The 25402-nt window shown below is 39.5% G+C and overlaps 2 protein-coding genes across 3 annotated transcripts in view; one reads left to right on the top strand and one right to left on the bottom strand.

Annotated features, from left to right (window-relative positions):
* The window catches only part of fkbp16 (FKBP prolyl isomerase 16), a 35841-nt gene extending 15582 nt beyond the window's left edge, over positions 1 to 20259 (bottom strand). The window contains exons 1-5 of one of the 2 annotated variants that reach the window (XM_067589735.1): positions 20121 to 20259; positions 19195 to 19262; positions 16812 to 17605; positions 16359 to 16528; positions 15657 to 15745 (exon numbers count right to left, since the gene is read on the bottom strand). In XM_067589735.1, coding sequence (XP_067445836.1) covers positions 15657 to 15745; positions 16359 to 16528; positions 16812 to 17283 — 731 coding nt within the window. In that variant the 5' untranslated portion in view covers positions 17284 to 17605; positions 19195 to 19262; positions 20121 to 20259. The remainder of the gene's footprint in view (positions 1 to 15656; positions 15746 to 16358; positions 16529 to 16811; positions 17606 to 19194; positions 19263 to 20120) is intronic. The other variant, XM_067589736.1, reaches the window with a different exon arrangement.
* Positions 20201 to 25402, top strand: part of LOC137183017 (novel protein similar to elongation factor RNA polymerase II (ell)) — a 30811-nt gene continuing 25609 nt past the window's right edge. The window contains exon 1 of the mRNA XM_067589733.1: positions 20201 to 20359. Within this exon, the coding sequence (XP_067445834.1) occupies positions 20222 to 20359 (138 nt within the window). The 5' untranslated portion in view covers positions 20201 to 20221. The remainder of the gene's footprint in view (positions 20360 to 25402) is intronic.

Raw genomic sequence — 25402 nt, 5'->3', positions numbered from 1 at the left:
CTTTATTTACGAGTTACTTCTTAACTTTGTATCTTTGCTGTTTTTCATGTTTGGGAGGTGGCTGCTGAAACTGTACGATGAGAGCTATAAGACTCAATGATACAGCCAGTGTGCAGCCAAGTAGCCAAAATGATGAGCTAAAAGTAGCTAAAAGCTGCATAGAGCTGGCTGTTCTTAGTGGTTTCAGCGCTTCAGGTCACCCTGTCATATCATTTAATGTGGGAAAAAAAATAATCACTTAATGGAGCATAAAACAATAAATCCTCATATAACTGAACACGTGAACAAGTGTGATGAATAATAAAGATGTTTATACATCACAACAAGCTTATTATTATCAAATACTTTATGCCTTGTGTTAAATCAATTTCACATAAAACTAAATTTAACAATTTAATTACCCTTTTTGTCAGCTGTGAGCTCCATCTCTAACTCCTCCCTGCAGTGAATGAGTGAATATTAAAAATAATCAAAGTTCAAGTCTGTTACACAAAACAACAGCTTTACTCTGACTCACAGGTGAGAACAAGTTTCAGATTCTACCTTATGCAACAATCTGAAATCTCTCAAACGTCTGGGTTTTGATGTGTGCAACCATCAAGATGAATAATTCCTCAAAAAAAAAAGAAGAGTTCAAAGCTTTTGGTGAGAGATAAGTGTGGATGAGAGCAATCTGTCTTACACAGAAATATATCACCAGGGGTCATTACCTGCCTCACTGTTATCTATAGAAGATATCCCAGGATTGACTCTAAATCCATAATCAATCAATATGAACACACTGAAGTCTCTGAGGTGTGCACGGTGCGGTCAAGTGGCAATTTCTCATGCAGCCCCAGGGACTGAGGTTTAGTTTCAGCGGATTCTCAGTGAGGCAAATGTGAAGCTGTAGTTAACGGCAATGACAGCTCAGTTCTTTCTTTGCACAGACGTTATGTCTACTGATTATATAAACCGAATCTCTGCCAGTTTTGGATTTCACTTTTGAACATCAAAGCTTTCTAAGTTACGACAAATTCTGAACGAGGAGCCAAAAATCCTGCTCTTTGACAGATGAAAGCCTCCTCTTGCATTACTGTTATACTTCACACACGTCTGCCTACTTCAATGGACAGACTGTTGCAAGAATTTTTTTTTTGTTTAGATGAGTAATTCAATTTATAGTCAGATCAAAGTTTTTTTTTTCTCTGAAAGTGTGATTTGGGCATTAAATATGGGTGGGACATCAATTATCATTCAACAAGGTTGCTGTTTGCCTCCCTCTGTGGTTGTGAACATTATAACGTCGGTGACCACAAGCTGCTCATTGCTTTATGTATGACATTCTGGCAGGGGAATAAATGTCATAAAGAGATATTGATCAGAAATTAATTTCCCTTCTAAGTCCGAGCTGTCACACATGCATGTGCTGAAACCAGATAACTCCCGCCGAGAAAATGTCACCGTTTCTGGAATATCATTTTGCAAATTGAGCACACAACAAACGGACAGCAGCTATCATGCTTTCCAAATGTTTATCAAATCAGATGTAACATTAAAGCTGTTGCTAATGTATACAGCTGCACCTGGCCTTCATGTCTTTAACGTTAGACATGTTTTAAGGGTAATTTACAAGCACAAACATAATGCGTACATGTAGATTTTTTTGAAGTTGCGCAGTGTGTACTTTGAACAAAAACACAATGATTGTCATTCACTGTTGCCCTCCTGTTATATCGCTGTCAGAGAGAAATACGACTGCCTCAGTGAGTGCGTTCTTTAATCTAACCGAAGATCCAAGATCCAGCTTCCTTTCAGCAGCAGCCGGCCCTGCTTCCCTCTGCAGCCTGTGAATCAATAGCAGCACACTGAACACCTGACTTATTAGTCAGGTTGTCACAGAGGAGCAGCCTGCTTCTGCCGGCTGAGTAGAGCAAATTTAGTGGGCCATTAGCACAATCCTTTGGTCTCTCTCTGATGACCGTGCGGAGGTATGAGACCCGGAGCATCAATCATGAGTCAAACAGCCACATTTCTTAGGAAGAAGGGCTTGACTTTACTTGACCAGAGCCAGTGGCAATGTCATAGGTCAGTCTCATCACAGAGAGCTCAGAAAGCAAACACAGGCAGTCTATTTACAAGGAATTTCTGCCTGTTTTTGCTCATATTGTATTGGCAAACAGTTGTTTTCTTGCACAGATAATGCAGTGTTTTACTATACACAGGCTCACTTGTATTGTTCTTCACCATCTGGAAAGACAATATTAAACATTACCACAGCGCAACTAATTCCATCAGCTCTATCAAGCAACTGAGATTGTTTAATTTATAATGAGATCTCCAAAATTAATCCCTAAAGCTTAAACACTGCACATCTGATTTTGATTTTGCAGCAAGGATGTAAGTGGGAGCCTGCCAGTCATTAACTTTGAGTGGAATATATTGAAAGTCTATTGTACGTGTCTGCATGAGTGTTTGCCTGTGATAGACTGCTGCAGACGACTGATGACGGAGCACTGACGTCTCACCAAGATGAGTCACACTCTACATCCCCACTGACGGTGCTTCTTCATACCCACCACACACACACACACACACACACACACACACACACACAGACACACACACACACAGACACACACACACACACACACACACACAGACACACACACACACCAGTGCCACTTGTCACTCTGCTACAGATCTCTTTCCTCCAGGCTCCCAGGCAACACCTCGTCACCTCACATCGCTACACAGCAGCAGCACCAGACTGCTGTACAGACAACCAACACAAAGCTTATTTTCTCAGATACATTGTTGTCTCTTCTCCTGCCAGAGTACATGATACATTCAGCATGTTAACCGGTACTGAGTGTGTGTGGTATAGCCTGACTGATACAGAATTTTTTAGGCTGATACTGACATTGATATTTGGGAGTTTATAAAAAAAAAAATAAAAAAAAAAATAAAAAAAAAAAGTATATATATATATACATATATACGCAGTTTTGATAAGGTTCTCTTTAAGGATGAGGCTGGTGATTTTCTACATTTTTCTTATTGTCAACAATTCTCATGTGTGAGTCAAACCATCAATGACCTCATCCTACTTACAAGTATGTGTGTGTGTGTATCCAAAACCTGATATATCTTATTCCTCTGTGCCGCAGACCTCTGTTATTGTCCTAAAACTATTAAAAACACGTCAATGAGCCACACAGCTGCACTGAGTGCCATGTTCATTTGTCCCTGAAGAGAGCAGTCACCATAGTTTGTTTAGAAACAGCTCCAAAGAGTAGTAACAGTGGTAAGATTGTAACTTGCAGGAGAGAGGTTCTTAGTACGGCAGGCATTTCGCTAGCTTGGTGTGCTACATATCACAAAGTCTTGACTTTATACTACATTATAACTTTCTTTAAGAACAATACAAAGTCATTGTCATCAATACATATGAGTACAAGAGTTTTGTACTCATATGGCAATTTATATAAACTTAGCACAAAAAATAAGGAAATTTGTGTTTGGTAGATTATTTCTTTGTTGTAACAATGCTTCTTGGCAATAAATCTTATACCGTTGGAAAGCCTGTTTATTTCCCTTTTAATGGTGCCACATTTGTAAGGAACATGCATTTGTGGGATGAGCAGCAGAGCTGAGTATGTGGCTTGCGCCCATGAAAAATCTTCTCCGTCAATGCCAAACAGCTTATTTTGCTGTTGCTATTGACTCTTGTTTTGAGCTTCTGGTACCCCCAGGTGCTGCCAATCAGGTGCCTGACTGTCACCTGATTGGCAGCATCCCAAGAAGACGACACCCCAAGAAGACTGTTTCCTCACCCTGTCAGTACTCAGGTACCATACGCTGTCTTCTACAGATTTGCAGTCAAGGTTTGCAGGACGATATGGCCGACGGCTCTCTGCCCAGACAATCCAGATCAGACTGCACGCAGCCAATCTCCGACCTCATAGGGCTGCCAGGAGGCCTGCCATGACTACCCTTCACCGTCAGGCCCGTTTGTGTCAGCAACACATGCACTGGAACCTTAACATGTGGAGGAACGTTATGTTCAGCGATGAGTCCAGATTCTGCCTACAGCAGTTGGATTGTAGGGTCAAAGTCTGGAGAAGACGCAGAGAACGCTATGCTGATTGCTGCACCGATAGAGTAACAACTTTTGGTGGAGGCAGTGTGATGGTGTGGGGCGGCATCTCCCTCACTGGAAAAATGAGGCTTGTCATCATTGGAGGCAATCTCAATGCAGAGAGATATCGAGATGAGATTCTGCAACCAGTGGCAATCCCATATCTCCACAGTCTGGGACCGACCTCTAGCCTCCAAGATGACAGCGCTCGCCCCCACAGAGCGGGGTTTATCAGAGACTACCTCCAGAATTTGGGAGTGGAGAGGATGAAATGGCCTGCCAGCAGTCCTGACCTCAACCCCATTGAACACTTGTGGGATCAGCTTGGGCGTGCTGCTCGTGCCAGAGTGACCAACACAACCACGTTGGCTGACTTGTGACAAATGCTGGTTGAAGAATGGGATGCCATCCCACAGCAGTGTGTGACCAGACTGGTGACCAGCATGAGGAGGAGGTGCCAGGCTGTTGTGGCTGTGTAAGATTCTTCCACACACTATGGAGGCTCCTGTTTGTTAAATGAATAAATTGTTAAATTGACAATATGTCTTGTTTCTTCAAACTTCAATCATCCAATCCACCAAACAAGAGTCAATGGCAGAATAAGCTGTTTGGCATTGGCAGAGAAGATTTGGCAAATTTTTCATGGGCACAACCCACATACTCAGCTCTGCTGCTCATTCCACAAATGCATGTTCCTTACAAATGTGGCACCATTTAAAAGGGAAATAAACAGGCTTTCCAGAGGTATAAGATTCATTGCCACGAAGCATTGTTACAACAAAGAAATAATCTACCAAAGACAAATTTAATATTTAATATTAATATTTATTTATATTCATATGGAGGTCTACGGCATAGAGGAATACGATATATAAGGCTTTGGATACACATGTAATACTTGTAAGTAGATCATTGTTGGTTTGACTCTGCACATGAGATTTGTTGACAATAAGAAAAATATAGAAAATCACCAGCCAAATTCTTCAAATTTGTTTTTTTCATAGTTGCATCCCAGGAATATTCTGAGCAGGATGCTTTACACTTGAAAAATAAACTCTTTTTGACACTACTACTCTTTGTTGAACAAACTATAAAATGATGACACAAAACAAAGCATTTCTGCTCTTCAATTTCTTGTCATTTATTGGCTGACATGTCTGCCAATACTGATATATCTGCAATGAGCTGATATCAGCTGCTATATCAGCCTGACCGATTTATCTGTCAGGCTCTAGTATGCACACAACAAGTGTCAGTGTGTCATCAGTAAGTAACAGCTTGCCCCTCCACTGTCCCATCTGCTTCCATTCTGCTGGAGTTACAAATGAGCAGAATGTATAAAGTGGGTTCATGAGTTGCCCAGCAACTCCATGTCTGTTATCACCAGACAGTCTGTCTGAGCTTATGCTGCCGGAAAGTTGCATTCTTTTGAACTTTGAAACATCTATGCAGAATTGTAAAAATCGTAATAAGAAGTGACTTCTCTGAGCAACAAGTGACAAGTGGGACTGGGTGGTCCAGTGAGTCAAAGAATCCCAGAAACTGCTTCTGTGCTTGAGCAATGACAAGGGAGATTGAAAGCAGCTATGAACACAAAGTCAAGGGTACATAACACAGGAGAGTCAAGGCTGGCTTATGCCTGAATCAAACAAGTTAGTATGTCTTTGTGTTTATAGCTGTTCTGAAGGCGGATAGAAAATCCTGCCATCAGAGAGGGGGTGAGATCTGATAATTGTTCAAATACAGGGATATGGCACACACGTTTATACAGTCTTTACTCTAAGGCCTTCATAGTCTAACTTGCACACCTGGTCAATCGCTGCGTGAAGTAGCCATTGAACTATTGATTTTGGAAATTTACATAAATCGTTGAACACAGCCCTACCAAATATCGCCATCGAAAGGGTGTGGAGGGGGAGGGGATTTCAGACACAGTTTGACAATCTGACAAGCACTCTGATTGAAGCACACAAGGTGAAGGTTTTGAAATAATGACATTGTTTTCATGGAGTGCTGTTATATTTTACTTTAGAAACTAAATATTTAAGACAAACACATCAAACTGATGACACAGAACAGAGCATGCTTGCCTGTAAATAAAAGCACATTAGGTTTACTTTTGAAACCAGTTTTGTGTAGCCATCTATTCTTCGTCATGCTCTACTAATCTTCTCCCTCTGTGGGTGCGTATTGTGCACAGCAGGCATGGATGATTTGAAAAAAAAAAAAAAAAAAAAGTGGCTGGCATGGGTAAGAAAGGTGCTGGTAGTGCTGAAGTGCCGTCTCACGTGTGTTCCTCCCGTGTGTCCCTCTTGCACGCCACGCTCTGGAAAACAGACTCTGTCGCAACATCGTGGTTATACAACACAGCACAGCTAGTGGCATAGTGGACGAGAGGTGATGACAGTGAAGCATGACTGTCTTGTCAGTGCTCCAGCATGTTTTGACGCCAACTTATGAGAGTTACACATCTATGATAATAAGACAGAAGTCATTGTTTTTGGCCCCCCTAACACCACCGGGAGTATAGCTAGTCACATACGGACGTTGAGATCGAACCCTCATACCCATGCCAGGAATATTGGTGTCATCTTTGACTCGGCACTGAAATCTGACAAACAGATCAACTCTGTGGTGAAAGGTTCTATTTTCAGCTGAGAAACATTGCCAAACTAAAGTCCATCCTCTCTCTCAATGATATGAAGACTGTTACCACCGCTGTTACCATCATCATCAATCATCATCAATCATCAAGGCTGGATTACTGGAACTCACTGTACCGGGGTGTTGGCCAGTCCCATTTGCCTAACCAGCAATGAGACTCCTAACTGGCGCCAGAAAAAGAGACAGTATTACACCTGTACTAGCGTCCCTGCACTGGCTACCTGTCAAATACAGGATTGAATTCAAGGTTCTTTTATTTGTTTTTAAAGCCGTACATGGGCTGGCATCCCTGTACATTTCAGAACTCCTCTGCCTATACTCCAACTCTAGGCCTCTAAGATCCTCAGATTGCTTTTTAAGTGGGAAAGGGAGATCATGCCAAAACTTTGGTCCATTGATACTTTTAAGACAAAACTCAAGATGTACATGTTTTCAATGGCCTTTGGTTGCTCTTAGCGGTTTTAGTATATTAGTATTTTTTTAATCTATTTGTTTTCTTTTTATTACGAATTGATATTGCAAGTTTTATTCTGTTTTACATATTTTGATATTGCCTTGTATTTTATCATTGCCATTCATTGTTGTTGTTTGTGCCTTTTTGCTACTGATGTCCTTTCACTCGCTACTGTTGTGCCTTTTGCTATAATTTGTTCAGCACTTTGGTCAACTCCAGTTGTTTTTAAAACGTGCTTTATAGGTAAACGTGATGTGATTTGATATCAGAGGTGAGGGCAGGAGAGCAGGTACAGATTTTAGCCTCTCTGATATGGAGCTTATCAAGATAACATAATCCCTGGTGTGGAGTACTATTTATTATCATAATGGAAAACATCTTAAGAGAAAATCCAGTCTATATTTTTGGAAACAAGCAGCTATTAACAGCAACAGGTATCATGAGGATCGAGCCTGATAAATAAGAAAAACATGAACTTTAAAAGTCATCTCAGTGGAGGCCGGAGATCTCTTCATGAAGGGCCAAGGTGCTCACAAATTTTTTTCAATTTTCATTTTTTAATCTTACATTTTAACCTAATTTTACCAAAGATTATATTTATAAACTATATCTTCCTATTACATTTTCAAAGATATCAAAAATGGAAGAAGAATACAATAAGTATCCAAATCACTATCTTAAAAAGCCTGTTAACCCTGCAGTTATTCAGCAGCTAATGACAAGCAAAAAATGACAGCCAAAGTTTCACTTATCAAAACAAACGCCATACTTGTGACCCACGCATGAGGATTCAAGAGCTGTGTAGGACCTGCTAACAAAGGACAAGGACTGCAGTGCAAGGAACGCGTGGACAAAAAAAAGAATCCGCAAAAATAAATAAAAACTCTTAAAAAGTCATGTAAATTAAAATTAAGTAACTGAAAAATGAAACTGCACAAGACTAACAAAGCTATAACCACTGGTGGTCACGCAATACAAAGCCAGCTTTACTCCACTATCTGCTGTAAAAATATGCTATCTATCTAAAATTCAATAGAAGCACATTTTAGTTGAGGAGATTTACTGTCTTACTAAATACCCCCTGACCACGGAAAGCAGAAGTAGATATAACTGAGGGTAGTGCTATATTACAACCAAGGCTGTGTCGATGAGAGAGATAAGCCTCCTAGCAGTAGGGGAAAAAGGTAAACATCCAGGGAGATTAGATGAGGGACATGCACAGTTCAAACACTGGTCTGAGTGGCAAAATACTGCTGTGGCGCCAAAACAACCCACAATCTAGTTTTTACAGGTAAAACAAAGAGTCTATTCTGGTCGGAATTAATTCATACTTTTTAGTTTTAGGTCAACTCGTCAATGCGTCAAACTAATGTGGCAGTGGTTGTGGCAAGCAGAAAAGTGCATGCTGATTGAGAGCTGGCCTGATCTTATCTGGAACGTGCTACAGCTGTCAGAGCTTGCTGGTCTGCTCCAGGAGCATGAGGTCTGGGTGTGGTTTCTAGTTCTTGTGTTGTGCCGGGAAAGAGACGCACGGGGACCGAAAGCTACAGTAAAACTTGTTTAGGTCACGTGACCACACTGCCAAGAGTTCAGTTGTTTGTTTTGTTCACATCTGCCGCTGGAATCCTTCATTGAGGACAAACAGTGAAACAAAGAAATATGTTCTTCATGCTGGTGTCAGTTGCCCCAGACAGGCAATAGTTTGCTTAACTCATTTTGTACAGAGAGGAGACACTAATTTGGAGAAGAATGGTTTAAATTCATCATTGTGCTTTCCACAAAGGAGCGTCTCAAAGGTTACATTATTCATTTCACCCAGGTAGGTCTGCAGGGTGAGTCATGGCAGCTTCAACACAGAGAGGAACTCCACCTCACAGATTTTCTGAGTGGACATCATGCTTACGTATCTAGACACAGGGAAGGAGGGTGTGTGGGCATAAAAGTGACAGACACCAGTACAATCCCGCGTTGTGTGAGTCAGTGTACCTGTCTACTGGCAAGTAACAAGGGTAATGAAAAGCAGAACTGCCAGTTCTTGGCTGTATCATATTACATTGGGTGATAAAAACATTGAGATTGGTTTGTAAGTAGAGGAAGAACACACACATAAAAATCACAAATGGACCCCTGTAATTCATAGTAGAGATGAAGAAAGACACTGAGACCAAGTGTGCTATATATCAATTTCTCACGTCTGTCAAAGGTAGCCCATAAGTATCCTTACTCATTGTAAGATCCCATTAATCACATTTCTGGCTTGACACATTCTCTGTGAATCTCTTGGTCTGCATGCCTGTCTGTTCTCAGAAATGTCACTGTTACCTTTTACAGTTGCATTCCCTGCTGGATATAGGTGTGCCCCAGAGGCCACGGGGGAAAGGCTTCTGCACTTGCCAAGTTCTTCAAGAGCGTCAACAAAGATTCCCCTTGAGCACATTCCCAAGAAAAGGTTTCAAAAGGTCAATGCACGTTATCTATTAGTTCTGGGTAAACATTTGATATTGTATGTCAAACATAAGGTCTGCACATGGACTCCAATCAAATATTTTATGTTACAGTTGGTTTCCTTTCTGTTTCCTGCTTCTGCAGGTCAAAACTGTGACCTGATGCTGTCATTTTGACCTGATGACAACCCACCCTGGAGGAAAACACTGTGTGATATAATGGTTACATAAAAAAGAAAAATGTGCAGGCGCTTATCTATGATGACCTTTCATAACTGTACAATACTTATCTAGGATTCTCTTTATTGCCTGCGTCCTGAAAGAAAATTATTGATTGTTTGTTCATATGATTAAATTAGTTCCTTTTTCAGTTCTTATTCTCTAATATTTCTTTATGTCAGACATTGAATGCCTGTCTTGATGAAGCGTGGTGGATGGATAGACAATAAGTTCAGGACTTTATTATTCTGTCCCTTGCAAAGTCTGATATGTTGTATTTTATAAATATATTATAATGTTGTCAATATCCCAAATCAAACCAAAAATCCATGTATTGTATCCATCTTGATGTATTTATGCATACACTATTATAAACATGAGACACTGGTCACTATTTACCTGCACACTCTGACAGCCCAGCAGAAGGAACAAGAAAACAACACAAGGTCAAATTAAACCACACAGCCTACTAACATGATGAATATTATGCAATAACTGTCAGTCATGACGGTGAGAGTTACACTGCTTTCCCATGAACTGAAGCTTCATTCAGCTCGCTCCACCCTGCCACTACACAGCCAGATCAGTGAGACTGGTGTAATCAAGGCTCCAGCAGCCATCAAACCCACTTCCCCCGGGATCAAAGTGAGGGAGATTCCTCCCTCACTTCCCACAGTAGAACTTGTTTGTTTTTCTCCCTTCGGAAACGGACAATGATAGCCATCTGGTGTGTCTTCACAGTGTCTCTACTGTTCCATTAAAGGATATTTGTTTAGTATGTGATTATCTACTTGCATGTTGTGGTTCACAGTCTCTGCAGGTAATCTGTTGGTTTGGAGTTACTGAAGGTAATTCATTATCAGTGTTACTCCATGAGGGATACCTCTGGGTTTAGTCCTGGGTCCCTTATTGTTCTCTCTATAGATGCTACTACTAAGAAATAGGGCTGTCGCAATAACTGCAATATTGCAATACGGTGCAATAGACGCAAGCTAACTTGGCACCCAGCCCTCACAGAGCGGGGCTCAGGGTGAGCTGACTGGGGGTCAGTGCTAAACTCTCCCAGGTCACCGCGCAGTCCAGCAGGCTGCCATTTAACATGTGAGGTAAAGTAGGTTTCCACCAATCATACAATCTACAGGCACGTCCTGCCAGACTCCATTCATAAATCTCAGGTTAAACGGGATTCAGCTATAGGCCAACGTTGTTTCCTGCGACGACACGATTTAAAGCATTTTCCTTGTCCGTCAGGTACTGCTGCCCAATTATGGCGCTTATACCACATACTGCACTGTTGAGCCACCCTAAATCTCCACAGGGGAAATTCCTTCACTGCAACAGCCCTACTATGAAAATTATTATTATAACAATACAAAATCAGTTTTCATTGCTATGCAGATGACATTCAAATATATTTCCCAATAAAACCCAGCGACCTAGCTCAGCTGATCACACTGACATACAACTTACTGAAAATAAAACTTTTCAGTAAGAGATTTTATTATTTGGACATCAATCTACCAGTGATGTCATAACTGAGAACCTGGATCACATGTCTAAATACATCAGACCACATGCCCCAATACTGTGATATTTGTGAATGTTGTAAATTTTGACAGACAAATACATTCAGGTTTTGATTTAATTATTTTCCAACTTCTTATATTAAATTAGGAACTTCCTACCCACAACTGACCTGGTGTACAGTTGTTCATGCACTAACATCATATTATCATGATTTAACTACTGCAGCAAATAATATTTTCATAATTTTCCAGATTGATAATTCTTTCTCCAATCAGTGCAGAATGCTGCTGCTACACTGTTTCCCAGATATTAAAGGATGTTAAGAGTCTAGAGCCATGCTAGCAGTTATTAACCTGATCCTGACCTCTTTGGTCCACATCCCTGCTTTTTAAATTCTTACCTTTTGTTTTTTAAAGTGCTGTTTGTGTTACAGATGTATTTACTCCCCATATTACCAACACGCCCCTTAGATCCTTCTAACATGGTTTGTTAATCATCCCACAGCACAGTCAGCTTTTTCATTTTTGAACCTTCTGTAGACTGTGGATTAATTTGATGATTGATTCCCTTTTAATGCTGGTTTAAATTTTTAACTGTTTCTGTAGGTTTAATGTGGTTGATTTACACTGAATATAGCCTTTCTTTGTTTAAAAAATGAACAAAAATTAGTTTGTTGCCTGTGTTTGTCCTGTGTGTATATTGATGTGGTTATGTCTGCATACAGTACATTTTTTCTTTTGTGTAAAGCACTTTTCTACAAACTTATTTTGTTTATGAATCACTATATAAATGAACTTGAACTGGAGTACTAATCGTAAACAGCACACAATCCCCTTTTGACACATTGACGCAACACTACAGTGATTAACTGGCTGACATTGTCCATCTGGACTATTAATTTCACTATGACACATCCCAGTGGTCTAATTAACTCCACTTCAACATGTGCCGGTAAGGTAGTTCGAAGTCGTGTTGAGAGAAAAAGTACGCTAACACCTTCGCTGCCAGAAACGGGATTTGAGCTGTTTATGTTTGTTGACAGCCAGCCAACGTAACCTTACGGTGCACCATTTCAGACTGAAGAAGTTCTTAAATGCAGCATGTAGCTAGAAACACATGTATAGACTGTACATAATGCAGACTTGTTTAACTGTGGGTTCTTCTTTGGCGAGTTTAGCTTTATTCAGATGAAAATAAAGCAGCTGCTAGTGAGACTTAACGTTGTTGACTTTGGGGTTGTGCAGGGCTGAAGAGGCAGACTCTCGCTGGCCCCTGGAGGTTTTATGAGTGTTAAAGTTGCGCCCGTCCAGAGATCAACAGATGTTGGTTTCCACTGCTCTCTGATAATGACTTGCTGACTGAAGGGATGCAGTCTGTGTCTCCGACTAAATAGTATCTCTCAGTGAGGAATAGTTTTGACATGTCTGCTGTTCCTCGGAAAGGTCAGAGCAAAGGAGTATTTCGTCACATCTCGTCTTTCAAAGTCTCTGGGCTTTAATGTCTCCCTGGAAAAACATCATTGTTTCTTATAGTCGATTCAGTCACGACCAGCATATCTGTTGTAATCAATCATGGAAATGCTCCAGACTTTTCCAGCAGTGTTCATTATCCTTCTATTCACCTTTTTTTAAACTTGCAGGTTTGATCCATTGACTGTATATAAAGATGGACGTCATGACAGCTCCCCAAAAGTGAAGCCAAAACATCTCGATCACCCCCTGGTAGCTGGCTACAGTATAGGTCATAAATCCCATCCCCTCCATGTTAGCAGATGGGACATGAGCCAAACTAAAATATCAAATACATTTTTCCCAAAGATGGTTTCTGTCATATTAGGTAGTTCTTATCACGCTGATATTTGTCCAAGTGCTCATTTTTCTGATAAGTTTGTTTTTAATTAGTCATTTGACAACATAAAAAGAGGGTGTGACATCATGATTGACAGCTGTGACAGCCGCTCTTAAAACTCTGTCACGCGGCGGGACGGCTGAGGGAGTGTGTCATCCCACCGCCCAACTCTACTGCGCAGACTCTGGCGGCAAATGATGTGACATAAGCGAGATGGCAGCTCCCAGAAAGGAGATATTTTGGCTTCACTTTTGTATAGTGGTAGGAATTGGAGACGTGTTGTCCATATTTATATACAGTCAATGGTCTGATTACATGCAGCCAGCCCATCACCCACACACTGAGCAACAGACCACTCCACTGTGCTGTGTTGAATCATACAGTCTGACCAGCTTTGCACACTGCTCTGATAAATAACTGTGAAGTGCTCTTAGCGGCACTGTTTGCAACAGGCGACTGACAGAGTTCAATCAATGCATGCACCAGGAAAACACGGAGAGACTAATGAGATTTTCCCTCATTGTGTGTCCCTCATTTTACAGCACAGACATGCTGAGGCTGTCAAATCTACTTTGACAGCAGTCAACATGCAGTCTGTCAGGGCTAGTAATTGTTATTTTTGTCTGCTTATTTTTTTCAAATATTTCTTTTTGTTAAATACTTTCGTAATAGACTTTAACAGGCATGTTTAGTAGATGAGCTTATCCAGAGAAACATACCATGAATGATAAGGAGAGGGTTCATTGTCTTGCTCAAAGCCCTTCAGGGATTGGAGACCTAATGAGTTTTCCATTACTGGATGGTCTGCCCTGCTGCTGGAGTATGTTCAGTTAAGTTTGTAACATACTGTTTCTTTACATAATTTCTTGATTTTCTCATCTGTCTCACCAAATCACCAGCAAATGTATTTAACTTCAGTGACTGAAGAAAGTCAGATTCAGGGCAATAAGCAACCTCAGTAACTTAATCATGTTTAAAGAACTGACACGAAGCTCTGATTGTCTACCTTATGGTACAGCTAAATTTGACTCCACAGCACACAACCCTAATCAGCTGCATCAAAACAATCATTAACTAACCTCCCGTTGCCTCCCCCGTTCTCTGCCTCCTTCTAAACACGGAGGCCGAGACTCGAGACAACAACTCAGAGACTCCTCGCTCATATCCCATCAACCCCTTCACAGAGCTCCATAACACAAACAGGACGTCACACAGACACACAGACTTACAGGAAAAACACAAAGTTCAGTACATCTGAACATCATGTTGCCAACAGTGTTCAGATGTACAGTAGCTTGTTGTAGTTTTAGACTGACAAACGGATTCAGAACATAAATTTAGCCCTACACTCTGCACCTTTTCAGGCTTTTACTGCCACATGATAATTCTGGGTGCATGTTCATGTTTGTTTTTGTGCATTACTCCTCTGTACAGCTACTCTGTTAATGGTACACCATGTTCTACATAACCATTCTGATATCACGGCCGAGCACATAACCAAAAAAAAATCTGGTAAGTGTCTCATTTTAGAGTTTTATTCAGCTTTTATATCAACAACATGTGAGTTTCAGTTGACAATAACTGATTGGAGAACTGCTGTCCACTCTGAGCACATATTGCTGAAGGCTGAGTGTTTGAAATGGTGTAATAATGTTTCATTTGCTCTAATGGGTGTGGGCTTATTACACTGGCACAGAGTTGATATTTTCACTTTCAGAATTAAATTAATGGTCACAATTTTGCCGTTTATGAAATTGCTTAATATACAGCGTATTACTGCCTGTCTAAAGAGCCAAGTAGGACAGAAAGTAATTTGCTAATCAACCAAATCAAAAATTTAATTACATTACACACATTTCCTATTAAGTTTTGCCTCTCTCTCTCCCCTAAAACATTTAAAAATATGTATTTTTTTCCCATGTATTTTCATTGATATTTTAGTATCACAGCACAAGTCACCCTGGTGCATTATTGTCTCATCCTCGTAGCTAAAGTATACATGAAACTGGTGTTCATCAGTGACTCACCAATCTCTTCTGTGTTTGTACTGGCTCTTTAATGGTGTAAAGGTTATAAACCTAATCCATTGGCTGTAATACGAGTGGTGTCCTCCCATAGGTTGGGAGGTTACAAACACACCATTGATAGGCCGCCTCTGAATAGTGTTAGGAGGAAGCCATCTGCTCCTGTTTATGGTTCATTAACCCTGCTACCCTGGAAAACCAGGCTGCCCCCACAGCAACAGGTACAAGAGGTCAGAGACACAGATATCACTTCTATGAATAAACTGACAAGTGTGTGTTTCTGCCTCTGTGTGCTTCTTAATTCAGATGTTTACCATTCAACAGCAATAACTGGAAAATCCTTACTTAATCCTTACCTTCCCAGAAGTCCATAGGCATACTGTGAATCTGCCAGCAGCAATGTGATCTCGCCCTTCTGCATGGATATGACACACTCCTCCAGGGCCTGCAGGTGTCAAAAGTGTGTGTTAGAGGGCTGACTGAGCACGTTGGTAATGTTTTATTTTATGGATGTGTAATTTCCGAATAATTTCGAATAATTTCCAAGTTTCCTGAAAAGAACAATGTAATTTGGCGCTAATTATGGGGGAAATAGAGGGTGTTCGGTTTGCAGACATCCATTTAATTCATTCCAATTCATTTCTAGTGCAACCAAGAAAGTCTTTCAGTCAGTGCAGCAGGTCAGCTAAACTTGAAAAAAATGCAAATTTTGTCTACATTTCAAGATAAATTGAGAATAAAGTTTCCAATAATTAACAAATATTTGCAAAGATTTTTTTTTCTCTTGTAATTACTACTAAGTTACAATTATTTCCTGGAAACTTCCTGGAAAATTATGGACCTGTAAAATAAAGTGTTACTTGCATGTTTTATGTGAAGCTTTTACAAATCAACAGAACTGTGTATTGTGCATTTTAATGTATTTTATTGACTCAAACATTAGTTAATGAATCTTTATCATCCATCTACCAGCTTTTTGCCTATTTTCACAGTCTTGGAAGTGTGACGCACCGCAACAGCTGCTCTACTAAAGAGGCTGAAGAGTCAAAAGCTTTTACCTGGTTCACATCTCCCTCTCCAATAACAAAGACAAGCTTGCAGTCCTTCTCCACCACAGTACGGTCCTCCAGGACACACTGCATCTTCACAGTAACCTCCTGGCCCCAGGTGGGCTGCGGGGCGGACGGGTCCCCGCACTCCAGCACTTTCTTCCTCAGCAGCCGGTCATCTGCGTGTAGCAAGGAGAGGTCATGTTGAGGGAAAGGAGGTTAATCTGCTTGTTGTTAGCAAACATGTGCTCAGAAATAGCCACAAACACGCCAACCTTCATCTCAGTATCGTTTTTGCCATTTTTCCTCTTTTGTGGTTACAATTCAAAATGATATGTGATGGTGAGTTCAATACATGAAGTTAGTGGTATATGTTGCAAGATTAGATCTACCTACCAATATCATGTGTAAAATGTGTCTCAACCTGTAATATCTTCTATAGTGATGCATCCTCAGGCCTACCTGTAATGTCCTGCCAATCTTCTTTCACGAACAGCTCCTCAAAGGTCGAGGAAGTCCATTCCTCCATTGCATATTCTGGAAAGAGACTCTCTGCTGAGCTGTCCCTCTCCAAAACCTCGTCATCTGTTGATGGGTCTTGGAATCGCACCATCTTCCAGCTGTTTGTTTTTCTCAGTTTCCTACGTTCTTTGCATTCTGTCTCTCCTGTTTCTTGCTCCGGCTCAGTGGGGCTTTTTATCTCAGTGCTTTTAGTCTCTCCTGCACAGCTCTCTGTTTCAACCTGCTCTTTCTCACACGGCTCCTGGCTTTCCTCTGCAGGCCCACAGGGCAGCTCGGTGTGACCGTCCCTGTCAGCAGGCTCAGAAGTGGCGTCTCTTACCTCAGGCTCTGTAGGCTCCACTACGGGGTCCTTATGGTCTTCACAGCATGGCTCCTCCATTTTACCACAGAGAGCGATGGACACCATCTGCATTAGTCTCCAAAAGGGATGATCCTTCTTGTCCAACCTATGCTCCACTTAGGTGCAGGTTAATAGTTCTGTTTTGAATCAAACTCTGCCGCCTACGCTCTGGAAAAAAACTGAAATATCTCCATGATATAATATTTACAAAGATCCATGTTGTGTTTCATTAAATCCAACTCAGAACACATCCCTAAATCCTGACTTCCTCTTCAGTTTTTTTTAAAAACCTTCGTCCCGCCCGCAGCTGCGTAGTTTCTGCAGTTCTGTTGCACTTTGACCTCCTCTCTCTCCTACTTGTGTCCGTTCAAGTCTGCACAGTCCAGTGATGTGGCTGCAACAAAAAATGATCAATGTAAAGAAACTGTGCAGTGCAACGAAGCACTCTCAGCCAGCAGGCTTGTGCAGTGGTAATCTGCAGGATTAGAAGAGAAAAACCTAATCTGCCAGAACGTCTGTAAGCTTCTTAATGACTTCACTGTCGTGCTCCATAACGCAGTTTCCATGAATGCAATCTACCAACAAGATTTCAGCACATACAAGCTCTAACTTAATTTGCTTTGAGCTACGTTGGGAGATTTTTATTTTCACTTTTTAAGAAGAGCTACAACACTCATAGAATAGCTGTAGCAACCTGCGGGATGTAACTGGATTACAGATTACATACAGTGTGTTTATGGTATGAAACATTTCATATCATGTGCATAATTCATTTGGGGGTATTTAACACTATTCTTAAATTGAAAGAAGTTTTTGAGCCAATCCAACTTCTAAATGAGGGTTTTTAACAGAGAAACAAAATGATGCCGCCTTAAAATGGACACAAATGTTAAAATGTAAATACTTAATAAGGAAGAGTTTGTTCTTTTCAGTGGTGCATATTTAATTTTGCAACTTTGTTGACCAGTAAATTCAGCAGACTTGGGTCTGTAGACTTTGAACTAAATGGATATAAGCAACATTTTGGGGTAAAATTAGGATTTATATAACAAACTCCTAATAGGATTTATCTCATCTAAAAGCACTGCAGCCATAAATAAACTTAAAGGCTTACTTAAAAAGAGATGTGTTACCTAAAAAACATTCACTTGTTTACAGAGCCTTTAAGATGTTAGAAAATCTATCATTCTCAGGAAAGGAGCAGCACAGAAAACATTCTCCACTTGTTATACGGCCGCATCACTGATAAATGATCCACTTCACATTTTATCAAAACAAAACTGATCTTTGAGGGAAACTTGAAGATACAGTTTATGAAGGCAACAGCAGTATTGCGGGAGAAGATGAGACTGATGCAACACTAATAATAGACAGACATCAACATCCTCCAGGCCATATTGTAAATAAACACTGCATTATTGACTGTGAGGCTGCTCTTTAATCCACAGCCAAAGCATGTTGTCCGTCAAGGATTAAATTAATCCAAATCCCATATTTGTCGTTTAATTTCTCTGACACACAGAAATTATACAAATACTGCACTGTGGAAAAAAGCTCCTTTTTGGCATTTGTTTGGAGTTTCTTATTTTACTATTTACATTGGTGGGATGTAAGTAAGTACATTTACTTACTAGTGACTTGCTTCAGTACAATTTTGAGATACTTTACCTGAGTATTTCCATATAATGCTACTGTTTTACTTCTACTCCTTTAATTTTCAGAAGAAAATACTGCACTTTTTACTTTAATCTCATAGCTACAGTTTTGGGTTAATATTTTCATTCAAAACATATGATGATCTTATAAAATATATGCTGCTTTATCATAGAAAAAACTATTATACAAACAGTGTACAAACTTAAAATGAGCTCAACCTTGGCCGGCTACAATATTCAGCTTCTGCTTACATGTCAATGAGTCAGAAATAATAATCCAATTTGACATATTATATAATAATTAGAGCTGAAATGATGAGTCAACGACCTGTCCAGGGCGTACCCCGCCTCTCGCACAATGTCAGCTGAGACTGGCTCCAGTTCCCCTGCAACCGTCTAGAGGATAAGCGGTAAAGAAAATAGATGGATGGATGGATGATTAGTCAATTAATTGATTAATCCAGTGACAGAAAATTAATCAGCACCTATTCTGATATTCAATTAAGTGTTTTAGTCATAGTTCAAGCAATATGCCAGATATTTGCTGGTTCAGGCTTCCCAAAGGTTTCTATGCTTTTCTTTGTCTGATATGAAAGTAAACTGAATTTCAGTTTTTCAGACAAAAGAAGCTAAATTAATCTCACTTTTGACTCTTGGAAAATGTGATGAGCAATTTCACATTTTTTTTGACATTTTATAGACAAAATGTTGATTAATCAATAAAGGAAATAATTGCTGGTTGAAGCCTAAATAACAATATAACAAAAAAGTACTTTTACTTTTGATACTTTGAGTATATTTTGCTTATAAAACTTGTGTAGTTTTACTCAAGTAAAGGATCTAAATACTTCTTCCACCACAGACTATCTGTTCAGGAATAAATAAAGTTTATCATTCAATTTCTATACAAAGTTTCTCTGCAGTGCACAAGTACATCTGTCATACAATTGTCTGCAGGTGAATTTGTACTTTCTTGTGTGCGTATGTGTGTGTGTGCGTGTGTGTACTGCAAAAATACACAAAATGCACTGACCAAAATCAAGTTAGTGGAGTGCAGCTTGGGCCAAATCCAGAGCAAAAAATAGATCAAAGACAAGATAAATACCAGCTGGAAACTCTGAGGGCACAAGTGGCCGAGTGTGACCTGGAAACCGAAAGCTAAAAAAAAAAAAGTTTCTTTACTTCATACTTCAGGTGTGTGTGTGTGTGTGTGTGTGTGTGTGTGTGTGTGTGTGTGTGTGTGTGTATGCGTACGTGTGTGTTGGTGTGTTATGTGTGTGTGTTAGCCCCGCCCACGCGCTCTCTCCTCCGTGACGTCTCAGGGAGAATGTCGCCAATAGCCTTCAGTTGTAGAAATGGCAGCGCTGAGACAGGAGCATCGGTATGGGCTCTCCTGTGGCAAAATCAACAAAAACACCCCAAATCAAACTCTTTATCACGTCAAACTCACTGACACTGCCATCCGGACCCTCGAAGCCTACCAGAACCTGAAGGTAAGAAAAAATTATCGGCTTGAACTTTGTCGCTTGTGTGTGTCTGTATGTGTATGTAGCCTGTGTGTGTGTGTGCGTGTGTGTGTTTTTTCCCATCTATATTTTCTTTTTTTTTTTTTTCCTCGATCGCCTCCCAACTCCGGGAACTGTAAAAAATCCCTGTTCGGAAACACAGGAAATAAAAAAAAGTAAATAAAATAGTTTAGTAGCTTTGCGGACTGCTCATAAATCATCGAGGAAAGAATTAGTGGCAGATAAATGTAGGCTGTGTTGGTTTATTCTGGCTCTGTTACAGTAGAAGGAAGCTTGATTTATTGTGATCATAACAGGCAATTCAATAGACTTTGATGAATGAAGGGATTTCATTAAATTCTCCTATAAGCCCTGAGTAGAGTTTGTTTTGAGCGAGGGGGGGGAGCCGAGGTTATTTTGACTTGTGCATGTTTACCAAAGCGTAATCTCCCGAAAAACCCATAAAGTTCCCATATGACAGAGGTTTGTGATTATGCCCTGAGCTTTAAAAGCCTGCTGTTTTCTCGGTTTTTTTCCATGCATACATTACAGCTGAAATTCATTATTTAGATTATGGGCGAATACAGATGATTGTCAGTCATTACATTTTTTAGAGGCTGTTTTTTTCCTGCTGGTTTCGCTCTCGGGAATAAATTAATGAACAAACTATCAAGCAAATTATTCGACTCCTCTGATACTGGGGACTGTTTTATTGCTTTGGATAGCTTTTACGGTCCATTAGATTAGACCGAGATAATTTAGTCTATCCAAATGGTCCTTCCCAGAGCGACGCTTGATAAGACAGTTAGCCCCACAGTTATGACTGTAGCAGGAGGCTCGTTTGCTTGAGTTTTCTTCTGAGCCGTCAAAACAAATAAGTCTTATTTGCGTGTGCGCCACAGTCCCGGGCCTTATTAAAGCTAGTCCTAGATGTGGGAATCGGTGGTTTAAGCGTTTGATTCCGCATTTTGTGTGGCAGGGCTCGGTAAAAGTTGTTGCTGGGCTCTTGTGTATTATTGTTTTTTGCCCTTTACGCGGCTGGAAGCCCGCCCAGCTCCGGAGCTCATTGGACAGCCTGACAGCTTCCTCCAGGCCACAGCAGGCAGGAGAGGTTACTGCCAAGTTTTCCAAGTCAAAGACCACCCCAGATAACACAGTTTTAGACTCCCACTGTGGTGTGTGTGGGCAAGATTTTGTCCACAGGAATCTCCCAACCTGAGAGAGTTTCTGTTATTAGATTTTATTTATGAATTGCATGTCTGTGTTGTAGGTGTGCAACCTCAAAAGTCATCATTATACATCATATACTAGGCCATAGCCTTTATGTCAGATTAGGGCTGCAACTAAGGATTATTTTGCTTATTGTTTTCTCGGTTATGTGTTTGGTTGTAAAAAAAAAAAAAAAAAGACAAAGTAATAAAAAAATACAATGATTAAATTTCCCAAAAGCCTAGACCGATGCCTTCATGTTGCTCGTTTTCTACAAGCAGCAGTCCAAAACCTAAAGATATTCTTTCTTTCTTTCTTTATTAGGATTCCCTTTAGCACCAGCATTAGCATTGTCTATTTTTCCATACAGTCATACACATTTATACACACTATAGCCACATAAACACAACAAGCAAATTAACAATCAAGTACATACAGAAGGAAAACAAAATTGTCATCCTTTGAACAGACATTAAGCCAAATGCACAATTATAAATCAATCACAATTCCTCAAGAATTCATAGAAAATTAGATTTTTTTCCTTCTTCCTACAAATAAATAGTCATTCCTAATGAACATAAATCCTTGTCTGAATGACCTTCTTAAATTATATATTTATCCATCCTGCGCTTTCACACATTTTGCCTTTCACCATTTTTCCTAGTTTACACACACAGTTTGATTATGGTTCCTGAAATATTTTGAGATACTGTTTTAACAAAATTTTTAACTGATCTTTAGTATTATCACGAACAATATGCACTGGCAATGAATCCTGACCTGGCTCTGTACATGTATCATACTTGTTTTCGCTTTAGGTAGCATGAACCTTCTTTCTGTTGCATATCGTGTTTGATAATTGTGTTGAGCAAACTAAGAGAATAACCTTTCATATAATAACTTTGGGATTGTGTCATCAGTACATTTCTGACAAACCTAACAAAGAATGGGTGGATCTCTGACTGACAGTTAGTCAACTCAGACTGTCATGCATGTCTATTACATCAGTTCTGTAAGAGCACTGTAGAGTACAATGTGCTGCTTTAATTTGAGCTACTTGTAATTTTTTTTTATCTCTCTCATTGAAGCACTGAAGACCAAATCATGAAACCGTAAACAAGCTGTGACAGACAGCATTTAACCTGTCTAATGACTAATAATCTGGTGGCGTAAATTTTAAAACTCTTCTCACAACTGACACAACCCTCTCCATTTTACTCACAATGTTATCAATTTGTTAATTTGATAATTAATAATCCATGGTTCCTATCTAAGGTTAAAACCAGCAGTTTTGTCTCTTATACTTGTTCAATAAGTATAATGTTTACATTTATTTTCAGTGTTGGTTCAGCTTTTAACTGATACTTTAATCCTATTATAATAGACTTTGTTGCTTGTTACCCATTCTACCACTAACTTGAACTCCTTATGTAAAATGGTATTTAGCTTTCCTGTTGATGACGCATATATTGTTGAGTCATTATTGAGCCTTTTCTAAAACTAATGGAAGACCATTGGCAAAGACAGAAAACAATAGTGGCCCTAAACAGCTACCTTGAGGTACTCCACAAGTAACATGTCTGATCTTTGACAAACTGCCATTAAAGAAAACTGTCTGCCTCCTATTTGTCAGGTATCTCTACATCCACTTTAATGCAGTAAAAGTGAAGCCATACAGTTTCAGCATATCTAACGACAAAGAATGACCTATAACATCAAACGCTGAACTGAAATCAAGTAAAACTGCACCCAATAACTTCCTATTATCTTGCTCACTTAGCCAATCATCTGTCATTTGTGTTGGAGTCGTGCATGTACAATGACCAGGCCTATAAGCATATTGATAATCTGCATTTAAGTTATTAACATCAAAATGAGTTTGTATTTGTTCAGTAACTCTCTCCATTACTTTTCCTAAAGCAGGCAACAAACTTACAGGGCTGCTGTTTGTACCAGAAAATGGTGCAGCCAGATTCTTTGAATGTGGAATAACTTTTGCTATCTTCCATGCCTGTGGACAAATACATTTTTCAATACTCAAATTAATAATATGACAGACAGGAACAGCAATTAAATTGGCAACAATTCTAAGAAATGTAATATCTAGATTATCTACACCTGGTGGTCTGTCCTTGCATTTATTAAGCACACACTCAACATCTGTTATTGTAACTTTTACAATTAAAAAGTGGACCAAGAAGTTGGAGGCAATGAAATTTTTGGCAATTTTGTTTAAATAACTATTCATTTATCAAAATAGTTGCTGATTATTTTTTAATTAGTCAACCAATCACTTTTTTAATAAGGACCTTTATAAAGGGTTTATAGTTGGTGACAAATGGATTTATTAATCGTTTCAGTCAATTACTAAAGCTAAATAGATCGGTTAGAAGCCATTGATAACAATAACTTCTGGGTTGCCAGGTTGTGAAAAAGCCTCTCTACTTGGCTTATAATACAGTTATAAATGTTGAATAAACCTTTCATAAATACTCATGGGTTTTTTTCACTTTCTAATAAACCATAAAATCTAAGGTTTTAAATGTTGATATGTTGTTAATAAATATTGTGGTCCAGATTATCAGCTGAAGGAGGATAAACACCAGCCAAAGGGAATTTTTTTTACGACATTGCAGCCCAAAACCTCTTATTAATGGCTTATAACTGACCTATAAAGCATTAGTAAATTATGTATTAACATTTATAAAGCTATTAGTTGCAGCTTATAAAGCTCCATAAAGGGTACCTTATTAGAAAGTGGCACCATTTAGAGGACTAATTGTTTCAGCATTATATCTGATTGTGGTTACTTCAAGTGAATACTACAAAAATATAAATTGCAGGTATTCTCATGTAAATATTCTCTGCTTTTCATTTCTCATACAAGCATTAAGCTGCTTTATTTTCCTTCTTAAAATTTTCCTTCTTATTTTCCTTCTAAAAGCCAAATTTTGACCATTAACAAGTTTTATTTAGCCCTAAGGCAGTGTTTGTAATATGTAACAAACATTTTATGCTGTAAAATGTATTATTACATTCAATATGAAAAGCTAACTGGTGGTGAAGAAAATCAGAACAATACTCCTTAATAGGGAAGACATTTCCCAAAACCATTAATAATAAATTAAGAGCCCTGTCAATCACGGGCACAGCTGTACTTCACAGATAATAGTCTCCATCTATTAACCATGTATCATGTTGCCTCAAAGGCAGACATTTTTTTTAATGATTTTAATATTTTTTATCAGTAGGGGGGAAAGAAACAATGATATTTGGGATCTGAAGCCTGGTATGCTGTGGTCTTGGAGAACAGTGCCGTTTTTACAAACCACAGCATGAAGTACTTATAAAAGTACCTTTTTAAAGAAATATAATTGTTTTCAGAGGGAGTTTTGTTTTTCCTCTGGGATCTGTCATAGCCTTTACTCATTTAATCATTTAAAGGAAAAATCAGCTGAAACACTCACCACCCCTCCCCCGCACACAAACACGCTCAGCAAAGTGACTGACATGAGCAAAGTTTTCTGTAGGCTATAGATTGGTTAATCACACACATTCCTCTGAAGATTAGGGTCAGAAACCCTTGAACTGTAGGCTTAATGATATTGAAAGATGACCGTATTTCATCAGGGCAAAGCCTGATGGGAAATGGCAATTATGGCAACGTTTTGGCATTTAATGAGGAAAGTTTACCTGGCTTGTCTCATCGAGCCAGAGTGCTGTCATCAAAGAAAAATCCACAGCGTAGAACTGAAACAATGGCAATATATTTGAACATGATTACTGAATCAGTGACCAATTTCTTCTTTTTTTTCTCTCCTG

This window comes from Thunnus thynnus, chromosome 5, assembly GCF_963924715.1.
Source record: "Thunnus thynnus chromosome 5, fThuThy2.1, whole genome shotgun sequence".
NCBI classification, from domain to species: Eukaryota; Metazoa; Chordata; class Actinopteri; order Scombriformes; family Scombridae; genus Thunnus; species Thunnus thynnus.
The sequence above is the reverse complement of the archived record's forward strand: the minus strand, read 5'-3'. Positions and strand labels throughout refer to the sequence as shown.